This window comes from Rhinatrema bivittatum, unplaced genomic scaffold (genome assembly GCF_901001135.1).
Source record: "Rhinatrema bivittatum unplaced genomic scaffold, aRhiBiv1.1, whole genome shotgun sequence".
In the NCBI taxonomy this organism is placed as follows: Eukaryota; Metazoa; Chordata; class Amphibia; order Gymnophiona; family Rhinatrematidae; genus Rhinatrema; species Rhinatrema bivittatum.
The window spans coordinates 414,572-430,911 of NW_021820292.1; the positions used below are offsets into that span (position 1 = coordinate 414,572).

At 49.0% G+C, this 16,340-nt stretch overlaps 1 protein-coding gene across 5 annotated transcripts in view; it reads left to right on the plus strand.

Annotated features, from left to right (window-relative positions):
* Window positions 1-4,243: 4,243 nt before the first annotated feature.
* Window positions 4,244-16,340, plus strand: part of HGH1 (HGH1 homolog) — a 40,765-nt gene continuing 28,668 nt past the window's right edge. Inside the window, exons 1-3 of one of the 5 annotated variants that reach the window (XM_029585853.1) lie at window positions 4,244-4,373; window positions 6,225-6,783; window positions 10,048-10,148. In XM_029585853.1, the coding sequence (XP_029441713.1) occupies window positions 6,245-6,783; window positions 10,048-10,148 (640 nt within the window). In that variant the 5' untranslated portion in view covers window positions 4,244-4,373; window positions 6,225-6,244. The other 4 variants (XM_029585850.1, XM_029585849.1, XM_029585852.1 and 1 more) reach the window with 4 other exon arrangements.

Consider the following 16,340-nt stretch of genomic DNA (forward strand, 5'->3'; position numbering starts at 1 on the left):
TTGGAAGATTCAAATGTGGTTCTTTGACAGTCAGCTGGTGGGGAGAACAGCAAGGCAGCTACAGAGGGGAGTGGGGTGTGTTCATTGCCAGTTACACTGGCTGCCTCTGTCTCTTTACCTCTCTTGCCTGGGAGCTTCTTCCTGCCTTTTCGTGGGTTTGGTTTCTTGTTGGCCTCAGCAGTTTCCTGCAGCTTATTCAGAAAGGAAAATTTGGTTCTTACCTGCTAGATTTCGATCCTGAAGTACCAAGGATCAGTCCAGACAAGTGGGTTTTGCATTCCTACCAGCAGATGGAGACAGAGAACTAAAAGCTTTGAGGCCCTGCTACGTAATAGAGGGTTTCACCTGCAGTCCTGTACCCAAGCCAACTATAGAGTAACAACTCTTCAACAACTCCTGAACAACTAAAAACCCCCTAAATGAGAGTGAACACCAAACCCAAAGGTTGGAGCCCCCAAACAGATAAACCACAAATCAGCCCAAGGGGCTAACCGTAACCTGACAAACTTCTTTAGGTTCTGTGTGTATATATACATTATGACATTTCTTCCCAGTAAGCAGGCCCGAACAGATGTGCTGTAACGGTCTTGAGAATATCAAAGGGCTGGTTGTATGGACTGATCTGGGGTACTTCAGGAACGAAAATTAGCAGGTAAGAACCAAGTTTCCTTTCCTGTCGGTTCCTGAACCAATTGCTCCATAAAGCTATCATTTATTCCATCCAGGAACGTTATCTCTCTAGCGTGACCCGATGATACATTTACCCAGTCTATATTGGGGTAAGTGAAGTCTCCCATTATTACTGCACTACCAATTTGGTTAGCTTCCCTAATTTCTCTTAGCATTTCACTGTCCGTCTCACCATCTTGACCAGGTGGCATTTCCACCCTTATCAGACCCAAGAAGTGACCTGCACAGAGCGGCAGCTACTACACTTAGTAGGCACAGAGGTGACATGAACGGCGCAGCCGTTTTCACAGAATCATGGGGGTAATCTGCACGGAGCGGCAGTTACTATCCTTATCAGAATCATGAGCGTAATATGCACGGAGCGGCAGTTACTATCCTTATCAGAATCATGAGCGTAATATGCACGGAGCGGCAGTTACTATCCTTATCAGAATCATGAGCGTAATATGCACACAGCGGCAGTTACTATCCTTATCAGAATCATGAGCGTAATATGCACACAGCGGCAGTTACTTTCCTTATCAGAATCATGAGCGTAATATGACGGAGCGGCAGTTACTATCCTTATCAGAATCATGAGCGTAATATGCACGGAGCGGCAGTTACTATCCTTATCAGAATCATGAGCGTAATATGCACGGAGCGGCAGTTACTATCCTTATCAGAATCATGAGCGTAATATGCACGGAGCGGCAGTTACTATCCTTATCAGAATCATGAGCGTAATATGCACGGAGCGGCAGTTACTATCCTTATCAGAATCATGAGCGTAATATGCACACAGCGGCAGTTACTATCCTTATCAGAATCATGAGCGTAATATGCACGGAGCGGCAGTTACTTTCCTTATCAGAATCATGAGCGTAATATGCACGGAGCGGCAGTTACTATCCTTATCAGAATCATGAGCGTAATATGCACGGAGCGGCAGTTACTATCCTTATCAGAATCATGAGCGTAATATGCACGGAGCGGCAGTTACTATCCTTATCAGAATCATGAGCGTAATATGCACGGAGCGGCAGTTACTACCCATAACAGAACACAAGGGAGTAAGCTGCATGCAGCTGGAGTTACTACCCTAAGAAACTTGCGGGGCAGATTTGATGGACCAATGCATCCTTAGCATCCATTTTTCCCAATCTGCTAGTCCTGTTCACATGTATGAAAAATCAAAATTAATTAAATGGATCCCTGCGGTTGCTTCCAAAAGTTTATGTAACACCTCCTTGACCGTTTACCTCGTGGGGGCGTTCCTGGGTCTGGGACCGACCTGGTGGGAGCCCCCTAGGGCAGACTCCATCGGTCTTCACTTTCTTGGCACCTGGTGCCTCCACCTAGGGAAGAAGAAGAGGTTAGTGGGTGGGATTTCCCTCCCTTCACCCCAGGAAAACAAATGGGGCTGTGAACAAGGCTGGCAGTATGTACAAATATATACAGGTTTATTAGACTATACATTTCTACATGACTATGTACATGGCTAATAGGATGTCAAGCAGCACACGTATCTACTCGTGGTTAATAGTCTCAGTCTACACAATTATATACATTTCTACAAGGTAGCAAGAACATTTAATATTTGGGGTTGTTGGCCCTCACGGTTACCACCCTATAGAACAGAAGGGACTCTTGCGTTCCTGCTTACTCAAGTATTATTATTATCCTCCCCCTTTATCCCAAGTCTCACCCATGTGGAAAGATGCAACTGGGTGGGCAGCATTGGCCTGGGGTGGGGCCATTGGATCTAAACGGTCTCCTTTCTCTCAGCTGAGAGACCCGACTCCAGCTCCTAGTCTATCACTGGGGTCCACGCCCTCCTGGGGGGGAGCCTTCACCTCCCAGGCTGCTGCTGGGGTCCCTGCCATCATGGGGGACTTGACTCCACCTCCCAGTCTGCTGCTGGGGTCCCCTCACTCTGCAGTCTCAGCTTTCAGTGATTTTCGCCTCACTAAGATCATGGTCAGTCATGTAAAGTTATCCACCCTGGATAAATCACCTTCTCTCAGTCTGGCTTTTGCTTTCTCTGTTGTCTAAGCCTGCATGGGTCACCTCTCAGCCAAAGACTAAGATCTAGGCAGGACCACAGAGAGAGAGACCATCTGCATGCCCCTCTATCCTGGCTAGCCATCCCACTGTTGTGTGTGATCTCTGTACCCAAGTGTCTGAATACTAGAGATGTGAATCGTGTGCCCGATCGTTTTAACGATCAGGTTTGGATGGAGGGAGAAAAAAAATCGAATCGTTAGAGATGTGAATTGGAATCTGTTCAGATTCCAATTCACATCGTTAATTTTTTAGTGAGGCCTGAGCAGATAAAAGAAAACCCCACCCCGACCCTTTACAAATGACCCCTTTGCTCTCCCACCCTCCCAAACCCCCCCCCCCAAAAATGTTAAATTACCTGGCGGTCCAGTGGGGGGTCCTGGCGCGATCTCCCGGGCCATCGGCGCCATTTTGGCTACCACTGATAAAAATGGCGCCGATGGCCCGATTAAAAAAAAAAACCCCACCCCGACCCTTTACAAATTACCCCTTCTCCCACCCTCCCGACCTCCCCCCCAAAACCTTTTACATGTTCCTGGTGGTCTAGCGGGGGGTCCGGGATCCATCCCTTCAATCATACCCTCGGTGCCGGTGCTGCTGGTTTCAAAATGGTGCCGATCGCCTTTGCCCTCACTATGTCACAGGGAGCAACGGTCTAGGGGGGTTTAGGGGTTGTTTTGGTGTGCCGGTTTTCCCGCCCTCCCCCCAAATAATTCCCGTACTCGATTTAACGATTTTTCATGATAAATCGAGGGAATTCCTATTGTATCGAGTCCCTTACCGATTAATGACGATTTTAAAATTATAGGACGATAATTTAAATAGTTAAAAAACGATTCACATCCCTACTGAATACACTTGTTAGGGTGAAAATCTGTTTGCTTCCTTAGGAATGTTTTCCAGTACATTTCTCTCATAAATCCATTTCCCAGTCATAGTTTTCTAATTTTGGAGTTAGAATCCTCTGATTTGTTTTTTTAGTGATATTTCCTATAACATTACCAGCAGAAGTTCAGGGGCCTATGCAATGCAAATCCCCTACCTGAATCTGACTCATGTATTCAATGATCAATTAAGCAGCTTCACAGTAAGGGGTATTTTGGGTTTCCTGGGCTGAAGGCTTGTTACATAGCGGTGTTCTTTTTTTTTCCCTGCTGCACTTCACTTAAATGGTTGTATGCTTAAACCTCTATGTCTTGTGAGCTGGGGTTTCACAGTTATCGTCCTTAACTGACACGAGGGGGTGACCTGCAAAGAGTGGCAATTACTGCACTTAGCAGACACGAGGGAGTGACCTGCATGAAACGGCAGTTACTCTCTTAACACTAGGTATGGAGGTAACGTGGAGGGAGTGGCAGTCACCGTCCTGGGGTAACCTACGTGGAGTGTTAGTTACTGCCCTAAGAAGCTTGCTGGGCAGATGGTCTCGTTCTGCTGTCATTACTATGCATCCTACTCTGACTTTTGGAAGCGCGTATTTGTAAGGAAAATCTAAGCAGGCACTCAGAGCACCTCCTGATGAGGGGTGGGAAGGCTCCTGCTCTTCACCTTTAAACGCGACCCCTTCTGCCTGGAGTTAGTTCCGTTTCGTGGTGGTAGTGGGGCTGCTGCAGGAACAGGAGAAACGCCTTGGCTTCCAGGTGCGAGTCTCCGCGCTCCTTAGCAGAGTCCGCAACTTGTTTTAAGGGCACGGGGTGGAAGAGGCGGCAGCAGCAGCGATAGTGGTCTTGGGCTGCTCTGATTGGCCGCTGCTGCCGACGAGTCATCACTCTGCGACGGCTGCCTGCAGCGACAAAGCGGAAGAGCATGTGCTAGCACGCGGTCACCCACGTGCCTGGCCCAATCGGGCGGCGCTCCTTCGCAGGCCCCGCCCCATCGCGGTCCGCGCGTGATGACGTCACGCAACACTGCCAGGCAGGCTGGTGGGGAGGAGTCGGGGCCGTGGGCATGGTGAGAGCGCGTGAGTAGGGCACGGGGAGGTGGGGGGGAAGATGCCTCGTACTCTGCTGGTTCCTGCCGTGCACCGGGAGAGAGCGAGCAAACCCGGGCGGGGAGGACCCCCCCCTCCCCCAACCATAGTGCATCCCACCCCCAGGAGGCCTCTGACGCCGTCCCTCATGAGAGGCGCCTCGGGGTGGGGGCTGTTGTGAAAAGATAGGGAGCAGAGGGAGGGCTAAATGGTCGGTTTTCCCCATGGATTCTTTGTTATTGTACTTGTACATCGCTTTGGTTAACTCCTTTATAACAATTAATAATAATAATCATAATCATTAGCAGGATCCCCCAGGGACTGGTACTGGGACCGGTGTGTTTACATTCATAAATGATCTAGAAAAGGGAGCAACTAATCGGAGAAAGTTCTTTTTCACTCAACGCACAATAAAGCTCTGGAATTTGTTGCCAGAGGATGTGGTTAGTGCAGTTAGTGTAGCTGGGTTCAAAAAAGGTTTGGATAAGTTCTTGGAGGAGAGAAGTCCATTAACTGCTATTAATCAAGTTTACTTAGGGAATAGTCACTGCTATTAATTGCATCAGTAGCATGGGATCTTCTTAGTGTTTGGGTACTTGCCAGGTTCTTATGGCCTGGATTGGCCACTGTTGGAAACAGGATGCTGGGCTTGATGGACCCTTGGTCTGACCCAGCATGGCAATTTCTTATGTTCTTAACCTGTGAGGTGATCAAATCTACAGACAATACAAAAGAATTCAAAGTTGTAAAACAGCTGGGGGACTTGTGAGGCTGGGAGACTGGGCATTAGTGTGGCAGATGCAATTTAATGTGGAAAAGTGATGCACGTAGGGAAAAATAATCCCAACTGTAGGTCCACCATGCTAGGTTCTGTATTGTGGACAATGCATTAAAATCCTTGATTCAGAGTTTGGCAATGGTTTAAAAAAAAGCAAATAGGATGTTAGGAAGAATCAAAAAAGGAATGGAGAATAAAACAGAAAATATCAGATTACTGTATCTAGCCATGGTGCAACCATACTTCAGGTATTATTTATTTTAATTATCGAGTTTTATATACAGTCGTTCAATTATTGCCATCACAAGAGTTTACAAAGTTTCGAGGTTTAATATTGTGTTCAAAAGGTTCCTCCTCACTAATAGGTTACTCATTTGTTCTTTGTACACCCCTGTTCTATGTAAACCGGCATGATGTGATTGTATCATGAATGCCGGTATATAAAAATTTTAAATAAAATAAATAAAAACATAGTTAATGTAGGCGTTTATAAACGTAGTTTGTATTTCAAACTGTACAGGTTATATTACGTGCTTGCATTGGTTCAACATGTTTACATAGGGCCGGTAGGGAGTGAAGTAGTGCAGTTCTGTATGCCCCATCTAAAAAATAAACATAGCAGAACTGGAAAAGGTGCAGAGGGTGACAAAAATGAAAAAGGGAATGGAATTTATCTCTTATACAAGGATTTTCTTCCCATTTGAGGGTTTTATATCCTAAGACATTATCTTTTTTTCCCTGCAGGAATAAAGTCCAGCATTGCTATGGATGAAGAACAAGCCACAGAGCTTTTGGTGTTCCTCAGCGTTGACACCCGGCCAGATTTAAAGGGGCAGGCCACCGAGTACATCCTGGGTTTGACTGCCAGTGCAGAAGGCCGGAAATTCCTTGCCAGCAGAGCAGATTTTCTTCAGGCCTTACTGACTCTCACTTCTGATCTCTCCCTGGCCATTGTAAAGGACAGTTACCATTCCCTCATTAACCTGTCGGCCGACCCTTCTGTCCACAAGCCCATGATATCAGGAACTCAACTCCTGCCAGTGCTGCTGAAGCGTCTGCTGGACCCAGACTGCATATTTGCTGATCATATTTGCACACTGCTGTCCAACCTTTCCCGAGAGGAGGACACATGTCGGCAGGTGTTCCAGGCCTTACAGGAGGAGGGCATGGGACTGGCTAAGCTTGTGGAGGTCTTCTGTACAGAAGGATACAATCGCAAGGCTTCCCTGCATTACCTCGGTCCATTTCTCTCTAACCTGACCCAGTTGCCTGAAACCCGGGAGTTCATTGTTGATAGAAACAGGTGTGTGTGTATTTATGCAGCTGCCTTGCTCACATAGAAAAACAATTTATGGGCAATAAGAATTGCCCAGCCTCCAGCATGTCTACATAACCCTCTTTGAGTATCCTTAAACCTTCTTCCAGCTGAGTGAGTCCTCACAATCTTCCTCCAGTGTATTTGAGTGCAGTCCCATAATCCTCTTCCTTACCGAATATCTTACCGTAGCCCTCTTCCTACTGAGTATCTGAGTGTGACCCATACTCCTCTTCTCACTGACTATCTGAGTGTGTCCCGTACTCCTCTTCTTACTGAGTATCTGAGTGTATCCTGCAGTCCTCTTCCTACTGAGTATCTGAGTGTGTCCCGTAGCCCTCTTCCTACTGAGTATCTGAGTGTGTCCCGTACTCCTCTTCCTACTGAGTATCTGAGTGTGTCCCGTAGCTCTCTTCCTACTGAGTATCTGAGTGTGTCCCGTAGCCCTCTTCCTACTGAGTATCTGAGTGTGTCCCGTAGCCCTCTTCCTACTGAGTATCTGAGTGTGTCCCGTAGCCCTCTTCCTACTGGGTATCTGAGCGTGTCCCGTACTCCTCTTCTTACTGAGTATCTGAGTGTATCCTGCAGTCCTCTTCCTACTGAGTATCTGAGCGTGTCCCGTACTCCTCTTCCTACTGAGTATCTGAGCGTGTCCCGTACTCCTCTTCCTACTGAGTATCTGAGCGTGTCCCGTGCTCCTCTTCCTACTGAGTATCTGAGCGTGTCCCGTGCTCCTCTTCCTACTGAGTATCTGAGCGTGTCCCGTGCTCCTCTTCCTACTGAGTATCTGAGCGTGTCCCGTACTTCTCTTCCTACTGAGTATCTGAGCGTGTCCCGTACTTCTCTTCCTATTGAGTATCTGAGCGTGTCCCGTAGCCCTCTTCCTACTGAGTATCTGAGTGTGTCCCGTACTTCTCTTCCTACTGAGTATCTGAGCGTGTCCCGTACTTCTCTTCCTACTGAGTATCTGAGCGTGTCCCGTACTCCTCTTCCTACTGAGTATCTGAGTGTGTCCCGTACTTCTCTTCCTACTGAGTATGTGAGTGTGTCCCGTACTCCTCTTCCTACTGAGTATCTGAGTGTATCCTGCAGTCCTCTTCCTACTGAGTATGTGAGTGTGTCCCGTACTCCTCTTCCTACTGAGTATGTGAGTGTGTCCCGTACTCCTCTTCCTACTGAGTATCTGAGCGTGACCCGTAGCCCTCTTCCTACTGAGTATCTGAGCGTGTCCCATACTCCTCTTCCTACTGAGTATCTGAGTGTGTCCCGTAGCCCTATATCTACTGAGTATCTGAGTGTGTCCCATACTCCTCTTCCTACTGAGTATCTGAGTGTGTCCCGCAGCCCTCTTCCTACTGAGTATCTGAGTGTGTCCCGTAGCCCTCTTCCGACTGAAATTTGGATGTGATCCACTTTGACATGTCTCATAAGGTGGAATATAAATATAAAATAAATAGAAAAGTTAATTTTAGATTCAGGCTGAATCAGCTGGGCCAGTGAGGTAAATGTTAAAAAGGATGGGTGACATGATGGATCATTGTGGTACCTCGCAGGTTATGGTCCAGCAAACTTAGCGTATGAGCGCATTGCTATCTTTCTGATAATTAGGATTTGATCCAGGCTAGATCTCTGCCGGTAATGCCTTTTTCTTATAGCCTTGATTGCATATTGGGGTGGTCGATTGTGTCAAATGTTGCTGAAAAATCTGGTAGAACCAGAACTTAGGTGAGATCCCCGTCGTGGTTCTGGTTGAGGTCGTCTAGTAGGGATACGAGCACGGTCTCTGTCCTATAGCTGGCTCTAAAGGCGAATTGCCTAGGGTGCAGGTAGTTTCTCTGTTCCAATCAGTCAATTGTCCCGCAGCCCTCTTCCTACTGAGTATCTGAGTGTGTCCCGTAGCCCTCTTCCCCCTGCTCCCCCCTGCCCCCCCCCTTTCAGTTTCCGCTCGGCCCGGCCACCTCTCACCCTCCTCCCGCCTGTCTTATCCCTTTCTCCTCCCTGCCCCCTGTCACCCTTTCGTTTCCGCGTCACCCCGGCCGCCACCCTTCCCTTATTTCCCCCCCCCCCCCCCCCCCCCCTTTTTTACACCCTCTGAAGTAACTATTTCCCAGTTTTACCGCCTTCCCCAACTTTCGACGTCTCCGTAATTCTACGTAGTTAAATGACACCTATACAGTTCTCCTGTACATAGTCTCACCCTATCCTTTTGTATTCTCCCCTTACCTCCTTCTAACTATGCTTTCCCCTCCCCCTCCCCTCCCCCCCTTTTCCCCCCCCCCTCAATTCGGCTCCCATGGCTTCATTTGTTTGTACTGTTTTATTTGTTCACTTTGTTATAATGTTACATTGTTATATTATATTATATTGTTACATTGTTTCATTGTATCTCCCACCTGAGTTCTTTGTAAACCGGCATGATGTGCTTCACGAATGTCAGTAAATAAAAGTTAATAAATAAATAAATAAATAAATTGGTTTCGTGCACCAAGAATGGGATTCGAGGCTGGGCAGTAGCCTTTTTTTTTTTCTTTCCAGTTAAAGATGCGCTACAGTTTCTTTCAGTTGACAAATTTTGGTTGCCCATCCTGGCAAGACCATTCTTGTAATTTTAGCTACATTTCATGAATTGGGGGTCGGTGATGCAGATTGTTGTTCACAGCCATCTTAACATTTTTCCAAGAAGGTCTTCTGTTATGAGGTGAAAAGAGTCCCATTTATTTATTTTATTTATGTAGGCATTTTACATGCCATCGTCGCTAAAGAAGGTTACAATGGATTACAAAACCGACTTTCATATTATAGGTCAACGTAACATCTAAAACATGTTGACTAGAGGGCTAGGATGGTAATTTGTGATAGATCATTTCCATTTCAGTAGCCTAATGTACTCGTCAGAGAGTTGTCTTAATGCACTTTACATCGCTCATTACTTCTCGTTCATTCTTCTAACATTATCAGTGATTTATTATTGTAGTTTCCTGCATTTTGATATTTTATGTTAGACCATATGCTTTTTTCGAAGAGCCAGGTTTTCAGCTCACGTTTGAAACTCTCTGTCTGTTATCAGACGTAGCTTCTCTGGTAGTATCCGGGCTGAGATTTTGGTGGTATTTTTAAAATTGAAATCTCTGGAGCTGATTGATGCAAGGAAGAGATATTTTAAGAGGGAAGTTATGTGGGTGAAGGACGTGGGGAGGAGATGCTTAAGAGGGATATTCCACTGAAGATGCCTCCTTGCCTTCTCGTTCCTAGGTGTGTGATGCAGCGACTTTTGCCCTTCACTCAGTACGAGGGATCCACTGTCCGCAGAGGGGGTGTGATTGCAACTCTCAGAAACTGCTGCTTTGATTCTTGTAAGAGTCTTGCATATCTATACTGATTGGAGTTTAGCTGTAAGTAAGTCTAGGGCCTGAGCTTATGGCCTCTGATTCCCAAGAATTGTTCTACAGAGTTTAGGTGTAAGTGCATCTGGGTCTCTGATTCTCAGGAGGTGAGGCTGAGGGTTTAGGTGTAAGTGTGTCTGTGTCCCTGGGTCTCTGATTATCAGGAGGTGAGGCTGAGGGATTAGCTGTAAGTGCGTCTGTGTCCCTGGGTCTCTGATTCTCAGGAGGTGATGCTGAGGGTTTAGGTGTAAGTGTGTCTGTGTCCCTGGGTCTCTGATTCTCAGGAGGTGAGGGGTTAGGTGTAAGTGTGTCTGTGTCCCTGGGTCTCTGATTCTCAGGAGGTGATGCTGAGGGTTTAGGTGTAAGTGTGTCTGTGTCCCTCGGTCTCTGATTCTCAGGAGGTGATGCTGAGGGTTTAGGTGTAAGTGTGTCTGGGTCCCTGGGGCTCTGTCTCTGATTCTCAGGAGGTGATGGTGAGGGTTTAGGTGTAAGTGTGTCTGTGTCCCTGGGTCTCTGATTCTCAGGAGGTGAGGCTGAGGGTTTAGGTGTAAGTGCGTCTGTGTCCCTGGGTCTCTGATTCTCAGGAGGTGAGGCTGAGGGTTTAGGTGTAAGTGCGTCTGTGTCCCTGGGTCTCTGATTCTCAGGAGGTGATGCCGAGGGTTTAGGTGTAAGTGCATCTGTGTCCCTGGGTCTCTGATTCTCAGGAGGTGATGCTGAGGGTTTAGGTGTAAGTGTGTCTGTGTCCCTGAGTCTCTGATTCTCAGGAGGTGATGCTGAGGGTTTAGGTGTAAGTGTGTCTGTGTCCCTGGGTCTCTGATTCTCAGGAGGTGAGGCTGAGGGTTTAGGTGTAAGTGTGTCTGTGTCCCTGGGTCTCTGATTCTCAGGAGGTGAGGCTGAGGGTTTAGGTGTAAGTGTGTCTGTGTCCCTGGGTCTCTGATTCTCAGGAGGTGAGGCTGAGGGTTTAGGTGTAAGTGTGTCTGTGTCCCTGGGGCTCTGATTCTCAGGAGGTGAGGCTGAGGGTTTAGGTGTAAGTGTGTCTGTGTCCCTGGGGCTCTGATTCTCAGGAGGTGAAGCTGAGGGTTTAGGTGTAAGTGTGTCTGTGTCCCTGGGGCTCTGATTCTCAGGAGGTGAAGCTGAGGGTTTAGGTGTAAGTGTGTCTGTGTCCCTGGGTCTCTGATTCTCAGGAGGTGAGGCTGAGGGTTTAGGTGTAAGTGTGTCTGTGTCCCTGGGTCTCTGATTCTCAGGAGGTGAGGCTGAGGGTTTAGGTGTAAGTGCGTCTGTGTCCCTGGGTCTCTGTCTCTGATTCTCAGGAGGTGATGCTGAGGGTTTAGGTGTAAGTGTGTCTGTGTCCCTGGGTCTCTGATTCTCAGGAGGTGATGCTGAGGGTTTAGGTGTAAGTGTGTCTGTGTCCCTGGGGCTCTGTCTCTGATTCTCAGCAGGTGATGCTGGGGGTTTAGGTGTAAGTGTGTCTGTGTCCCTGGGTCTCTGATTCTCAGGAGGTGAGGCTGAGGGATTAGATGTAAGTGTGTCTGTGTCCCTGGGTCTCTGATTCTCAGGAGGTGATGCTGAGGGTTTAGGTGTAAGTGTGTCTGTGTCCCTGGGGCTCTGATTCTCAGGAGGTGAGGCTGAGGGTTTAGGTGTAAGTGTGTCCCTGGGTCTCTGATTATCAGGAGGTGATGCTGGGGGTTTAGGTGTAAGTGTGTCTGTGTCCCTGGGTCTCTGATTCTCAGGAGGTGATGCTGAGGGTTTAGGTGTAAGTGTGTCTGTGTCCCTGGCTCTCTGATTCTCAGGAGGTGATCCTGAGGGTTTAGGTGTAAGTGTGTCTGTGTCCCTGGGTCTCTGATTCTCAGGAGGTGATGCTGAGGGTTTAGGTGTAAGTGTGTCTGTGTCCCTGGGTCTCTGATTCTCAGGAGGTGATGCTGAGGGTTTAGGTGTAAGTGTGTCTGTGTCCCTGGGTCTCTGATTCTCAGGAGGTGATGCTGAGGGTTTAGGTGTAAGTGTGTCTGTGTCCCTCGGTCTCTGATTCTCAGGAGGTGATGCTGAGGGTTTAGGTGTAAGTGTGTCTGGGTCCCTGGGGCTCTGTCTCTGATTCTCAGGAGGTGATGGTGAGGGTTTAGGTGTAAGTGTGTCTGTGTCCCTGGGTCTCTGATTCTCAGGAGGTGAGGCTGAGGGTTTAGGTGTAAGTGTGTCTGTGTCCCTGGGTCTCTGATTCTCAGGAGGTGAGGCTGAGGGTTTAGGTGTAAGTGCGTCTGTGTCCCTGGGTCTCTGATTCTCAGGAGGTGATGCCGAGGGTTTAGGTGTAAGTGCATCTGTGTCCCTGGGTCTCTGATTCTCAGGAGGTGATGCTGAGGGTTTAGGTGTAAGTGCGTCTGTGTCCCTGGGTCTCTGATTCTCAGGCGGTGATGCTGAGGGTTTAGGTGTAAGTGTGTCTGTGTCCCTGGGTCTCTGATTCTCAGGAGGTGATGCTGAGGGTTTAGGTGTAAGTGTGTCTGTGTCCCTGGGTCTCTGATTCTCAGGAGGTGATGCTGAGGGTTTAGGTGTAAGTGTGTCTGTGTCCCTGGGTCTCTGATTCTCAGGAGGTGAGGCTGAGGGTTTAGGTGTAAGTGTGTCTGTGTCCCTGGGTCTCTGATTCTCAGGAGGTGAGGCTGAGGGTTTAGGTGTAAGTGCGTCTGTGTCCCTGGGTCTCTGTCTCTGATTCTCAGGAGGTGAGGCCGAGGGTTTAGGTGTAAGTGTGTCTGTGTCCCTGGGTCTCTGATTCTCAGGAGGTGATGCTGAGGGTTTAGGTGTAAGTGTGTCTGTGTCCCTGGGTCTCTGATTCTCAGGAGGTGATGCTGAGGGTTTATTTGTAAGTGTGTCTGTGTCCCTGGGTCTCTGATTCTCAGGAGGTGAGGCTGAGGGTTTAGGTGTAAGTGTGTCTGTGTCCCTGGGTCTCTGATTCTCAGGAGGTGACGCTGAGGGTTTAGGTGTAAGTGTGTCTGTGTCCCTGGGTCTCTGATTCTCAGGAGGTGAGGTTGAGGGTTTAGGTGTAAGTGAGTCTGTGTCCCTGGGTCTCTGATTCTCAGGAGGTGATGCTGAGGGTTTAGGTGTAAGTGTGTCTGTGTCCCTGGGTCTCTGATTCTCAGGAGGTGATGCTGAGGGTTTAGGTGTAAGTGTGTCTGTGTCCCTGGGGCTCTGTCTCTGATTCTCAGCAGGTGATGCTGGGGGTTTAGGTGTAAGTGTGTCTGTGTCCCTGGGTCTCTGATTCTCAGGAGGTGAGGCCGAGGGATTAGATGTAAGTGTGTCTGTGTCCCTGGGTCTCTGATTCTCAGGAGGTGATGCTGAGGGTTTAGGTGTAAGTGTGTCTGTGTCCCTGGGGCTCTGATTCTCAGGAGGTGAGGCTGAGGGTTTAGGTGTAAGTGTGTCCCTGGGTCTCTGATTATCAGGAGGTGATGCTGGGGGTTTAGGTGTAAGTGTGTCTGTGTCCCTGGGTCTCTGATTCTCAGGAGGTGATGCTGAGGGTTTAGGTGTAAGTGTGTCTGTGTCCCTGGGTCTCTGATTCTCAGGAGGTGATGCTGAGGGTTTAGGTGTAAGTGTGTCTGTGTCCCTGGGTCTCTGATTCTCAGGAGGTGAGGGGTTAGGTGTAAGTGTGTCTGTGTCCCTGGGTCTCTGATTCTCAGGAGGTGATGCTGAGGGTTTAGGTGTAAGTGTGTCTGTGTCCCTCGGTCTCTGATTCTCAGGAGGTGATGCTGAGGGTTTAGGTGTAAGTGTGTCTGGGTCCCTGGGGCTCTGTCTCTGATTCTCAGGAGGTGATGGTGAGGGTTTAGGTGTAAGTGTGTCTGTGTCCCTGGGTCTCTGATTCTCAGGAGGTGAGGCTGAGGGTTTAGGTGTAAGTGCGTCTGTGTCCCTGGGTCTCTGATTCTCAGGAGGTGAGGCCGAGGGTTTAGGTGTAAGTGCGTCTGTGTCCCTGGGTCTCTGATTCTCAGGAGGTGATGCCGAGGGTTTAGGTGTAAGTGCATCTGTGTCCCTGGGTCTCTGATTCTCAGGAGGTGATGCTGAGGGTTTAGGTGTAAGTGTGTCTGTGTCCCTGGGTCTCTGATTCTCAGGCGGTGATGCTGAGGGTTTAGGTGTAAGTGTGTCTGTGTCCCTGGGTCTCAGATTCTCAGGAGGTGATGCTGAGGGTTTAGGTGTAAGTGTGTCTGTGTCCCTGGGTCTCTGATTCTCAGGAGGTGAGGCTGAGGGTTTAGGTGTAAGTGTGTCTGTGTCCCTGGGTCTCTGATTCTCAGGAGGTGAGGCTGAGGGTTTAGGTGTAAGTGTGTCTGTGTCCCTGGGTCTCTGATTCTCAGGAGGTGAGGCTGAGGGTTTAGGTGTAAGTGTGTCTGTGTCCCTGGGGCTCTGATTCTCAGGAGGTGAAGCTGAGGGTTTAGGTGTAAGTGTGTCTGTGTCCCTGGGTCTCTGATTCTCAGGAGGTGAGGCTGAGGGTTTAGGTGTAAGTGTGTCTGTGTCCCTGGGTCTCTGATTCTCAGGAGGTGAGGCTGAGGGTTTAGGTGTAAGTGCGTCTGTGTCCCTGGGTCTCTGTCTCTGATTCTCAGGAGGTGAGGCTGAGGGTTTAGGTGTAAGTGTGTCTGTGTCCCTGGGTCTCTGATTCTCAGGAGGTGATGCTGAGGGTTTAGGTGTAAGTGTGTCTGTGTCCCTGGGTCTCTGATTCTCAGGAGGTGATGCTGAGGGTTTATTTGTAAGTGTGTCTGTGTCCCTGGGTCTCTGATTCTCAGGAGGTGACGCTGAGGGTTTAGGTGTAAGTGTGTCTGTGTCCCTGGGTCTCTGATTCTCAGGAGGTGATGCTGAGGGTTTAGGTGTAAGTGTGTCTGTGTCCCTGGGTCTCTGATTCTCAGGAGGTGAGGTTGAGGGTTTAGGTGTAAGTGTGTCTGTGTCCCTGGGTCTCTGATTCTCAGGAGGTGATGCTGAGGGTTTAGGTGTAAGTGTGTCTGTGTCCCTGGGTCTCTGATTCTCAGGAGGTGATGCTGAGGGTTTAGGTGTAAGTGTGTCTGTGTCCCTGGGGCTCTGTCTCTGATTCTCAGCAGGTGATGCTGGGGTTTTAGGTGTAAGTGTGTCTGTGTCCCTGGGTCTCTGATTCTCAGGAGGTGAGGCTGAGGGATTAGATATAAGTGTGTCTGTGTCCCTGGGTCTCTGATTCTCAGGAGGTGATGCTGAGGGTTTAGGTGTAAGTGTGTCTGTGTCCCTGGGGCTCTGATTCTCAGGAGGTGAGGCTGAGGGTTTAGGTGTAAGTGTGTCCCTGGGTCTCTGATTATCAGGAGGTGATGCTGGGGGTTTAGGTGTAAGTGTGTCTGTGTCCCTGGGTCTCTGATTCTCAGGAGGTGATGCTGAGGGTTTAGGTGTAAGTGTGTCTGTGTCCCTGGGTCTCTGATTCTCAGGAGGTGATGCTGAGGGTTTAGGTGTAAGTGTGTCTGTGTCCCTGGGTCTCTGATTCTCAGGAGGTGATGCTGAGGGTTTAGGTGTAAGTGTGTCTGTGTCCCTGGGTCTCTGATTCTCAGGAGGTGATGCTGAGGGTTTAGGTGTAAGTGTGTCTGTGTCCCTGGGTCTCTGATTCTCAGGAGGTGATGCTGAGGGTTTAGGTGTAAGTGTGTCTGTGTCCCTGGGTCTCTGATTCTCAGGAGGTGATGCTGAGGGTTTAGGTGTAAGTGTGTCTGTGCCCCTGGGTCTTTGATTCTCAGGAGGTGAGGCTGAGGGTTTAGGTGTAAGTGTGTCTGTGTCCCTGGGTCTCTGATTCTCAGGAGGTGAGGCTGAGGGTTTAGGTGTAAGTGCATCTGGGTCTCTGATTCTCAGGAGGTGAGGCTGAGGGTTTAGGTGTAAGTGTGTCTGTGTCCCTGGGTCTCTGATTCTCAGGAGGTGAGGCTGAGGGTTTAGGTGTAAGTGTGTCTGTGTCCCTGGGTCTCTGATTCTCAGGAGGTGAGGCTGAGGGTTTAGGTGTAAGTGTGTCTGTGTCCCTGGGTCTCTGATTCTCAGGAGGTGAGGCTGAGGGTTTAGGTGTAAGTGTGTCTGTGTCCCTGGGTCTCTGATTCTCAGGAGGTGATGGTGAGGGTTTAGGTGTAAGTGTGTCTGTGTCCCTGGGTCTCTGATTCTCAGGAGGTAATGCTGAGGGTTTAGGTGTAAGTGTGTCTGTGTCCC